This window comes from Hydra vulgaris, chromosome 06 (assembly GCF_038396675.1).
Source record: "Hydra vulgaris chromosome 06, alternate assembly HydraT2T_AEP".
NCBI classification, from domain to species: Eukaryota; Metazoa; Cnidaria; class Hydrozoa; order Anthoathecata; family Hydridae; genus Hydra; species Hydra vulgaris.
In genome coordinates this window covers 16,977,501-16,989,598 of record NC_088925.1, presented here as the reverse complement: position 1 = coordinate 16,989,598, position 12,098 = coordinate 16,977,501, and the positions used below count along the sequence as shown (strand labels likewise).

Genomic DNA, 12,098 nt, shown 5'->3' with positions numbered 1-12,098 from the left:
TCTATATTAATATTGTATATTACAAAATAGTTTTAAATAATTATGAAAAACTACCGGTAAATTTACCGGTTAACCGATAATCGAATACTTTTTACCGCAAATAAAAAAAAAAAAAACTAGTTAAAAATATTCCCAAGTGCAGTACGCAACCTTTACTTTTTACTGTTCTTTTTCATTATTACTAACACTTAATAAGACATATTTAGCGAGAGATTATATGCTCTTTTTACGGCTTTTACGGAGGAGAATACAACGCCAGACCTGTAAAAATCAATTTTTTTAATGTGTTCTCCTTCGTAAAAGCCGGACATCTGGCAACCCTAGATATGATTAAATAATCTCTTAGCTTCAAAACAAAGTATCTGATTTATACATACTTGGTCTATAACGCTAAGCTGTAAAATAAAATACTTCGACGAAAAACATAACACTTCGACAAAATTGCATATTATTTATTAATTCTAATGGTAACTTCGATATTTTTAGAATAGAAGGTCGTTATAAAAAGGAAGACATTTTATTTGACTTTACCGAGCCTTTCGCATCTTTTTTTAACATGTTTTGGTACTTTATCTTTTCTCTTTTCTCTATTTTGATCTTTGACTAGTTTCTTATTTTCTTTACGCATTATTTTTCTGTTCTTGGCATTTTCAATTGCATCTTCGGGATTTTTGTTAAAAGATTCCTCTTCAGAACATTCGCTATTGCTGTCACTGGAAGAAGTTTCAACTAAATCTGACGGCTGGACATTATTTGTAGAATTTTGTAGAATAGAAGAATTTTCAATTAAATCAGGTTGAGATTTCGCCCCACTAAGTTCTTTATTTAATCCTGTAAGATTCGCGTAGTAAAACTGATCTGAACCTTGCTTTGCCGCCCTGGTATCCCGTTCATAATCGATAACCTCATCTAAACGTTGTGGTATATAAGCATTTTTAAACACTTCTTCTTCAACAACATTATGTACATCTTCAATTGAACGCTTGCTTGAAACCTCTTGCAATGTTTCGAGGTATTGTTCAATATTGTCTTCATTAATAAGAGGATCTGTGACAAAATCAAACAGTTCTTTTACTGTCATTACGTTAACGCCGTGTTTTCGAAAAAACTCATTTATATTAGTACAGTCTTTTCTTAAAAATAACAACGACGAAGGATGGTCATGCTCTACTGATTGCGAAACATCGATAACGTACATAAGATTTTCCGGACCGTTATATAAAATATTAAATTCAGAAAAGTCAGCATGAACCAATCTCGCTTTCCAATACATGTCACGCATGATTCGAACACATCTTAAATAAAGCTCGCGCGCTTTTGATTCTGAAATGTTTGCATCTTTAAGAAGGGGAGCAGGAAAACCATCATGTCCTATGAAGTCCATTACCAGTACATGACTGCGTAATATTATTGGTTCTGGACAAGGAATACCTGCACTGCAAAGACGAGTTAAATTTCGCATCTCCTTCTCAGCCCATGTTCTTACCATTTTCCGAGGATTTCCTATAAAAATCAAATTAAAATGAAAAAATTGAATCCTATTGTTAATAGTTACAAACAATAAACATTACTTTAGCAAACAAATTTACTGAAACTAAATTTGTCATAAAACAAACAAAAAAACAACCTACCTTTACAGTATCCATGTCTGAATCTAAACTCTCCACTGACATACTTATCTCGATCCTTAAAAATTAAAATCGAGGTCTTATAAATCTTTACAGCTCGGTTTGCACCTGAAGGAGTAGAAGCATGGTATACATTTGCTTCTTTACCTAAGTAAAAAATTAAAATAGTGTTAAATGATTTTCCTTTCAAAAAAACAAAAAAATTTAGTTTGTTTGATTAATTTAAAAAAAATTTCAATATGTTTTCATAAAAATTTCAAAATAAAATACACTCCAAATGGCGACATAGGGTCGATTCCACACTTACCGTGAGTTTAACTAAAGTTATTGTAATATATTAGACTACTCAAAAAGTAGAAATGCATTAGAAAAGAATTTTTGCAGCTGTCAATGTAATACAATAAGGGATAGTTTAAAATTATTCTCACTCTGAAATTTAAATCAATAATGTACTTACTTTGATCAATCTTTTAAAGCGCAGTTTTCCATACTTATCGTAAGTGTTTCACACTTATCGTATATATTGTCGACACTTATCGTATATCTTAAAATCTACTTTAGTGTCTGGTTTAAAATGCGCTCGCGGTTTCAAATGAAAATTTAATGCATTGGTAACATTTTATAAAACGTTTTTAGGTATAAAATTAAAAAATAAGACTATTAAATAAATTTAATGTTTATTATCAAATGAACACTAATTATATAGTAATAAAAACATTATTATAAATTAAAATTAAAGATTTTAAAGCATTTCCATTACTTTAGTATACTTATCCTTTGAGTTCTTAAAATGGAAAGGATAGAGTTTCATCATAACTATCTAAGTCTTATTTTATAATTATTATCAACATTTAAATGTAACTCGTATTCTGACTCCTTTGTAACTTTTTTTTTTTTTAATTTTCATGTTTTCTCTTTCTTTTTTAGTTTTTTCATTTAATAACTTTTTCTTCATAGCCAATTGTTTCTTTCATAATCTTTCTTCCTCTACTTTTTACTTTTTATCTGCAGCTAATTGTTTCTTTTTTAGTTTTTCATCCTTTATTTTTGACTTTTCTTGCAATTTTGTCTTCTGAATAAGCTGCCACGTTTCAGATGTTATAACCGATGGTAAACGTTCTACTTTGTGCTTGGACGATTGGACTGGTTGTTTTGGCCATATTAAAACACTTTCGATTGGATTTATTATTTCTGCTGCTATTCTTAAACTAAAACAAGCTGGTTTTGGTTCTATTACAGCTGCATTATTGCAATCAGGCATTTCCATATCGGTTATACCTTGCACATTTTCTAAATTACCACTTGTTGATAGATTTTTATTACCCTGTTGTATTTCATCAAGTAAAATTATGGTCTTATATGTTTCAGATAAGGCTCTTTTCCAAAAATGATACAACTGGAGGTATTCAAGATCACCTTTCTAACCTAAATGTTCGTCAGCCAATTTAAACTGCTTTAAAATACTAAAATCAATGCACTTTTCAATAAAGGTTATGGGAGAGTAAGCTGATAAAGTCACACTTGAATGGTTTTCTTCTAAATAAGGAGCCGGAGCAACAGTTGACTCAGATAATTTTTGAACAATTTTTTTGTAGTCAACACTATTAGCATCAAATGGAAAAATTCCGGTATTTTTAAAACCACTTTTAATATTTTTTGCCATAGAAGGATGGATTATAAAAGAATTTAATGCTTCTGGTACATTTTCATTGTTTATTTCTTGTCCTTCATGGTCAATGCGTCATTGTCGGCAAAACGATTTCCACTTTGCTTTCATTGGCCCAAAAACTGCCACATCGAGCGGCTGCAAAATATGTGTTGCATTTGGGAACAAAGCAACAATAATTATTCCATTTTTAGAGCAAAACTCACTAAGTTCGATAGAAAAATGTGACACATGACCATCAAAAAAAATTATAACTGGTGAAAAAGTTTCTTCTTTTATCAAAAATGGATAAAAAACGTTTGTTATATACTCAAAAAAACATTCTGCGGTCATCCAACCATTTTCACTTTTTCCAATACCCCATCCTGATGGAGCAGCATTTATAATTCTATTTGGAAGACGAACATATTTAAAAATTGTTAATGATGGACTTTACTACAAATAAAGTGGTGAGCACTTTCTTCATATGTATTTTTTCCTCGTTCACCAATTAATAAATTAGTTTTTGGTGACAACTGAAAACCACTCTCATCCATATTGAAAATGCGCATCTAATCATTTAAATATTGAGTGTTTTCTCCTTCGGAAGCTTTGGAATTTCAGTAAACCAATCTCTTATGGCTTTTTCAGTTACTCCTCCTCTAACTCAGTTTAAGTATTCACCTCATTTTTGAGATAGCTGTTTGTGACGGTGAAGAAATGCATAAAACCAACCTTTTGCAGGACGGCTGTTAGTAAATTGTGTTTTTATATTGTTAAAAATCAAATATTTTTGCACAGTATCTAATAGCTGTACTACAGACATGGCAAATCCCATTCTGGTGCATGTTAGTAACCACTCGACTAACTTGTTTTCAATTTGTCCACCTAGAACTGATTCATACCCGCAGTGTTGTATTTTCAAAGAAGTTCTTCCAGATATTTTATCACGAAGCGTCTGATAAGGAATTCCAAACGCCTTGCTTGCTTTGTACACAACCATATCTTTTTTAACAGCATTAATAGCATCACGTAATTGACTATCTGTATATTGAAGTCTTCTTTTTGAACTACAAACTTTTGTCTTATATTTTTGTTGTGCCATTTTAAAATAATCTAAGTAAAATATTATTTATTTTTAAAGTAAAAAAGAAACAAATTGATTATTCATTGGACATACGATATGTATGGAATGACATTTTTTTTAGTTCATACTTATCGTACATTCAAAAATACTACATTGATACTATAATGATGAATTGTTTTAATAATATTAATAATAATTCATGTTTTATTTACCTGATTAAGTTAATTTAGAAATAAAATTTTAAGTTATCTTCTTAAATTTCCTTGTTTTATTTGAAACGCTTCTAACAGCTGGTACTTAAAAAAAAAGTATTTTCATAGGCTGACGTAATAAACCCACTGAGCTCATTTAAGTAACTATGTATTGCGGTTTCTATGTATTGTAATAGAAGTGCATGACGATGTTGTTGATACACAAAATATTAAAAAAAAAAAATAGTTATTACTTTTTACAAAATTTATGTTAGTATTTAAAACCTACAATAAGTGTCGACTCACGGTAGGTGTGGAAACGACCCTAGCCTACTTAAATTACACGGTTTGATTCGTTGCATTTTCCGTAAAAAATTAAGAGGCCCGTTTTTTTACGGCTCAAGTACAGTGCTGGCAAAAAGTCTTGCAACACGGCACAATTTTACACAAATCAATGTTTCCACGCCAGTAGGCTCAGTGTTATTATCTTATATTTTTATCTTTAGGTATAAATATATTTATAAAGACAATTTTGTAGCTTAAACAGTTAACTCAGTGAAAATCATGGCTAAGATTCGGCAGCTTAGTAGAGAAGAAAAAGCATGCATTCAACGTCTTGCTAAAAGTGGTATGTCTCATGCAGACATTGCAACAATTTACATGGTTGAACGCACTACAATTTGGCGTGTTGTAAAGCAGGTTATCCCCCTGTCTCCTAAAAAGAGGTCTGGACGTCCTAGAGTCACTTCACAGCGTACTGACCTCAGGATGGTAACAATGGTCAAGATGAATCCTTCAATAACCTCTGGTGACCTACAGAACAGCATACCAACACTTTCTAATGTCTCAAAGCGCACAACCCGTCACAGACTTTCTGTGGAATTAAACTTACCTGCACGAAGGCCATTTAAGAAGCCATTAGTAACTGAAAAGATGAGAAAAAAGCGCATTGAGTTTTGCAAGAAGCATCAAGATTGGACAGAAGAGCAGTGGACACAGGTGATGTTCAGTGAGTCCATGTTTCGTCAGTTCTCTGATGTTAAGCTTTTTGTTCGTCGACCTACTAGTTCTAATCCTACCAATCCTAAATACACATGCAAAACTGTGAAACATTCACCTTCTGTAATGGTGTGGGGTTGTTTTTCTGCTCATGGCCTCGGAGATTTATACTTTTTGCCCAAAGGAGAAACTATGAATGCAAAAAAGTACCTCAACATTTTGGATGAATCTCTAATCAATTTCATGATTATTCATCAGTGCACAATTTTTCAACATGATTCAGCACCATGCCACACTGCGAAGTCTGTGAAGCAGTGGCTTGGATCAAAAAAAACATACAGTTGCTTGATTGGCCTGGAAATTCTCCAGATCTCAACCCAATTGAAAATCTTTGGATGTTAATCAAGAAGTGTGTATCTGCTAAGAACTGCAGTTCATTAGATGGTTTAAAAAATGCTATTCGTCATGTATGGTGTACAGAAATTACATCAGGACTATGTGAAAATCTTGCCAAATCCATGCCCAAACAAATTAGTGCTGTGTTAAAAAACAAAGGATATCCTACCAAATATTAATAGTACATCTGTTTAAAATGATTATACAATGTAATAAAATTAATTGAACTTGTTTTTGGTGAAAATATAATATTTTTGGAAGTATTATTGTTTTTGGAAGTAATTATGAAAAGTAATTATGATGTTGCAAGACTTTTTGTATTTGTGTACACATTGCAAACATTGATTTGTGTAAAATTGTGCCTTGTTGCAAGACTTTTTGCCAGCACTGTATAAGAACTTAATTTTTGTTGGTTGAGAGTCTTGTTTGCACTATAATTGTTTTATTCTTATTTTATTTAAAGAGTTTAATAATAGTTAGATTTTCTGAGTACTTACATAATTTAGTGATGGATTTTTTGTTAACTGATTGCCTACCTCAGTTTATTCCAATAACATAGACTACTGAAATAGGTTTTCAGATAGCTATATATCAACATGCTACTGAAAATAAACTTACATATTGCTAAGATTGCCTAAAACTCTCCATTGAAAAAAAATCGAAGGCTTGTAATTTTGTATTTATCATTATTAAAATTAAAAAAAGAAATACCTTTTTACTACAAATATTTATTTGGTCTTTGTCTTTTTTAGAATACTTTCACTTGATCTTTCCTTAATGAATATGTAATTTCTTTTTGCAAATTATTATAAAAAATATTATCAACAATACGAGATCTACTACTGTGATCAAAAAGTAAGGTGAATTTTTAATTTAAACTTCCCGCCTTATTCGAATCGTCCAATCTTTTTTATTTTTAAGTTGGTAGGAATGTCATTAACATTTGCGCCAAATTACATGTCAAACTCATAATTATTTTTTTTGTTTACGCTTGTTTCTGAAGTACCAAAAGTGCATTCGGCGATTTTCACGATGTCTAATTTTGTTGAGCAAAGAAGTGCTATTAAATTTTGTTTACGGAATGATATTTCTGCTGCTGAAACGTATCGAATGTTGCAAAAGGCCTTCGGTGAAGAGACTATGTCTCAAAAAAATGTTTACAAGTGGTACAAAGACTTCAAAGAAGGCCGAGAACGTGTTGATGACTTGGAACGCTCCGGACGACCATCGACTTCGATTGATGATCGCCACATCAACAAAATCAAAGAATTGGTGCTTGCAAATCGTCGGTTAACCATTCGAGACCTTGTTGACATTCAATTTGGAATATCATTTGGGTCGGTGCAAGCGATTTTGAAGGATCATTTGGGCCTCACGTTTGGTGCCGAAATTTCTCAATTTCTTTGAAAAAGAGTGTCGCATTAAAACGTGTGAAGCAATGCTTTCTGACTATCAAGACGTCTACAAACAAATTATTACTGGCAATGAGACTTGGGTCTACGCATACGACCCTGAAACAACCGACCAATTGAGTGAATACCGTGAAAAAGGCGAGCCGAGACTGAAGCAACCACGTCAAAGTCGCTCAAAAATCAAGGTCATGTTGACTGCTTTCTTTGATTATTGTGGTGTCGTGCACTACGAATTCCTTCCAACTGGCCGAACTGTCAACAAGGAATATTATTTAAGCGTTATGCGACATTTGCGTGAAGCTATTCGCAAAAAGAGACCGGAATTATGAGCCAATAACTCTTGGATTTTGCACCACGATAATGCGCCTTCGCACACAGCACTGGTTCTTCGTGAGTTTTTCGCCAAAAACTGTACCCATGTTGCTCCACAACCACCGTATTCGCCCGACTTAGCACCGTGTGACTTCTGGCTGTTCCCAAAGCTCAAGAGACCACTCCAGGGAAATCGTTTTGAGTCCATTGATGAGATCCAACGTGAATCGGCACGCGCATTGAAGGCTATCCCTACCGAGGACTTTTCGGCATGCTTTGAAGACTGGAAAAAACGTTGGCAAAAGTGCATTGGGGCGGGGGGGGGGGATTATTTTGAGGGGGACGATACAGATTTGGAAGAATAAATAAAGATTTTTCATTTTATAAAAAAATTCACCTTACTTTTTGATCACAGTAGTATATTTGATTTCCCACTTTTGGTGTTTTTCATCAGTAAAATTGACACAGCTATAACAAATCTTTAAAATTTGTTCTGCAAATTTTTAATTGAAAAAGAATGACTACAATTAAAAATTTGCAGAACAAATTTTACAAGAATGTTTGATTAGAATAAGAGAAATAACATCTAAAATACTATTATTAAACAACCTCTGTCTAATAATATTAGACAGAGGTTAAATTCGATATATAGGTCCTTCTCTGCATAAAATAACGTTTATTAATCATAAGTTTAACATCAAAATCTTTTTGTTAATTTTTACCAATATTACTTGCTTTAGTATATATATCTGTGTTATCTTCAGAAAGCTGACACTAGTATTTATGCAGACAACCAAGCAATATCTTGCATAATATTTTTCAAGGATTATCAAAATTCTGATGAATACTTTCTGGAAAAATCTCTCAAAATCTTTTTACTAATTCAGATTTCTAAAAGACTCACAAAAAGTCTACCACTGGTCATTTAAGTATACTTACTAAAACCTAGCTCCAAAGGATCACTTTGTAAATTGAAACTAAGAACAAATTTAAAATCTTCTTCAAGCAAATCATTCATAAGAGATACAATTGCTTGTAGTGTTGTAATTGTTGTAATTTCGGCCTTGAGGAGGTGAATAACAAAAATACAAAAAAAAATTAGAGCACAAGAAGTTTGTTTGGTCGATGTAAAGTATTTATCAAAGTTTATTTTGATCAAATTTCAGTACAATTTGCAATTTCTCTATAAAATGTGGGTTTCTTATCACCTTTCAAAGCAGCATTGCTGAGTTTGATTGAATGAATTGAGTTTCTGCATTAAATTAAGTATGATAAATAACACAACAATGTTAAAAATTGTGCTACATTATTTCTTTCAGGAAAATAACTCTATATTACAGCTGCAGTTGTTTTGTCAAATATTGTCAATGTTGACAACTTGTTTGTTGTTTCCAAGATATGTGACTTGATAATTAATTTTTCTTACTTTTTCTTGCCTGTTTAATAATTGATCTTATAATAAACTTTACAAAATATATTCCCTGCAATGTAACCAGCAGTAACTTCAACATAGTCTCTTGAAAAATCAAACAAAAAAGAAGAAAAAAATATTTTTTTGCGTTTAACAAGTTGTTTCTTACATTTTTTATAAAGACAGTATATCAAATAATAAGTGCGGAGTATATGAAATAATAAGTATGTTTTAAACACTCCTTTTCTAAACTGGATGATAAATTAATAATTTTCCATCTCCAGTATATGCTTTATGAAATTATATAAAATGCATTAACATTGGTAGAATGGTTATTGGTAACAGCAGCTCTTATCTTAAGTTCAGATCAGTGCATTGAGATAATACACTCATCGATTTCTTTTTTGAAACATAAACCTGTTATGTAAACTTTAGGTGAGGATTTCAAAACATAAGAATAAATTTTGAAGCCCTACAATCATAAAAACAAAAACAACTTTATAAAGATGATTTTCTCAATCTTCGCCAAATTGTTTACCTCTTTGATATTGGGCTGCTTTTTGCAAATACATCTTGCCCACAAGAAGAAGATGATCACTTAATACCAAATTTTTGTCAATGATTTTTCTAATATATTATAATTTTTTAATTTATAATTTTCACCACTGTCAAACCATTTAGGTAAAAAAATATGAAAACTTTTATTAGACAATGAAAAATTAAGAATTTTATTAACAGCTATTGACTTCAAACAATTGGTATGTCTGATGTTGGTTCCAAAACAGTTGGTATGTCTGATGTTGCTTTCAAAACAGTTGGTATGTCTGATGTTGCTTCCAAAACAGTTAGCATGTCTGATGTTGCTTCCAAAACAGTTGGTATGTCTGATGTTTCTTCCAAAACAGTTGGTATGTCTGATGTTGCTTCCAAAACAGTTGGTATGCCTGATATTTCTTGCAAAACAGTTGGTATGCTTGATATTTTTTGCATAACAGTTGGTATGCCTGATATTTCTTGGCCTACTGTAAATAAATGGCCTGATTTGTTGCATTTTAATTGCTGCATGTTTGAAACATGCATCATAATAGAGTATTTACATTGCAAAACATTGTTTTGCAGTGTAAATATTTCAAAGAAAAATCCATGTTTTATACCTAATAATTGCAATTATCATAAATACAAAATTACAAACCTTTAAAATTATTTCCAATGGAGAGTTGTGGGTAGTTTTAGCAACATGTAAGGTTATTTTTAGTAGCATGTTGATATGTGTTGATATCTAATAACACAGAGTACTGAAATAGGCTTTCACTGAAAGCCTATTTCAGTATTCTGTGTTATTGGAACAAACTGAAGCAGGAAATCAGTTAACAAAAAATCCAGCACTAAATAATGTAAATACTCAAAAAATATCTAACTATTTGTTAAACCATTTTAATAAAATAAGAATAAAACATTTTTAGTGCAAACAAGACTCTTAACCATAACAAAATTAAGTTTTTATTCTTGAGCCGTAAAAATACTGGTCTCTTAATTTTTTAAGGATAATGCAACAAATCAGGCAGTGTAATTTAAGTAGGCAATGATGGCGATTTAGACTTAGCTGACCACTTTGGATTAATATTAATGGACTTTTAATGGAGTAAAACGAGTTTTCAATTAAATGTACTCTTCAATATCTAAAGATTGTGAATTAATTCAAAATACAATCAGAAGCCACAATGAAACAATCATAACTGTTTTGTTTATTTTCAATTGTAGTTATCAAGTCAAAAACTTTGTCTCACTCACTCTAGTTATCAGTTAGTCAAAAACTTTGTTTCACTCTCTCTAGCATAACAGTTATATTCGATTATAGATAACAGTTTTAAAATAGCACAGCAAATTAAATATTTTAAATCAAATAATAAAATATAGAATTTAATTTGCAGAGTCATAAACAAAAAAGGTGACTGAAATTTTTTTTTTTTTTGAGCATTTTAAAGATGTAGTGAAATATTAATTTTGTTTAAAAACCCTTCTATGTTAAATGAATAAAGACTCATGCTAGAGTCCCGTATAAGCTGGGACATAACACTGATAGACAATCAACATGTATATAACTCACTGGAATTTGGAATCAACATGTATATAACTTCATCATTAGATTTACAAAATAGGCAAAAAGATTGATCATTGAGGTTAAGTGTTAAATCAAGGAAGTTCACAATCAGGTTGCACTGTATAGAAATAAAAGTTTCAAAAGAAAAGAAATGTATAGAAAGAGAAAAATGGTAAATTATTGTAGATCTTACAATCCCACACCCTAACAACGCAATTTATGCCTATATGAAAAATATCTAATAATATCTTATCACAATAAGAACTTATTAAATAAAGAAAATGAAATGGTTTCTAAGCATAGACATACTGGTTTCTAAGCGTAGTCAAATTTCTACAAACTACTTTCAAAATTCGATACAGTATATTCGGCAGCCATTGTCAGAATTTTCTTTTTTCATCTTTTTTTTTCATTATTGTTTTTTATTGTAAACCTTTTTTATTTTGCATATTTTTTTGTTTTTGAGTTAACTAAGGTTTTTGAATTGTTAGAAAAAAAAAGTAGTTAAAAAAATAAATAAAACCTTTTTTACCCTAAGTTACCTTTTACACTAAAACATCACTTTAAATGATAGTAGTAGCTTACATCACATGACGTCAATATTAGTAAAAGATACTATTTTATATGATTTTAGATTTAAAAACAATTTGTAACAATAAAAACATATCAATGTCGTCATTAAAGGTAACCTCTTTAATTCTCTATTAAATTTCTCAGTAGTTTAATAATGTTAACAAACAATTAGAAACAACAATAATGTTAACAAACAATTAGAAACAATAATAATGTTAACAAACAATTAGAAACAATAATGTTAACAAATAATTAGAAACAATAATAATGTTGAATAAAGAAACAATTAGAAACAATAATAATGTTGAATAAAGAAACAAATTATAAGTAATAATTTATTTTT

General features: G+C 30.7%; 1 protein-coding gene across 1 annotated transcript in view; it reads right to left on the bottom strand.

Moving 5' to 3' along the window:
• Window positions 1-431: 431 nt before the first annotated feature.
• LOC100207960 (serine/threonine-protein kinase RIO1) overlaps window positions 432-12,098 on the bottom strand; it is a 38,326-nt gene continuing 26,659 nt past the window's right edge. Inside the window, exons 4-5 of the mRNA XM_065799392.1 lie at window positions 1,632-1,775; window positions 432-1,503 (exon numbers count right to left, since the gene is read on the bottom strand). Coding sequence (XP_065655464.1) covers window positions 518-1,503; window positions 1,632-1,775 — 1,130 coding nt within the window. The 3' untranslated portion in view covers window positions 432-517. The remainder of the gene's footprint in view (window positions 1,504-1,631; window positions 1,776-12,098) is intronic.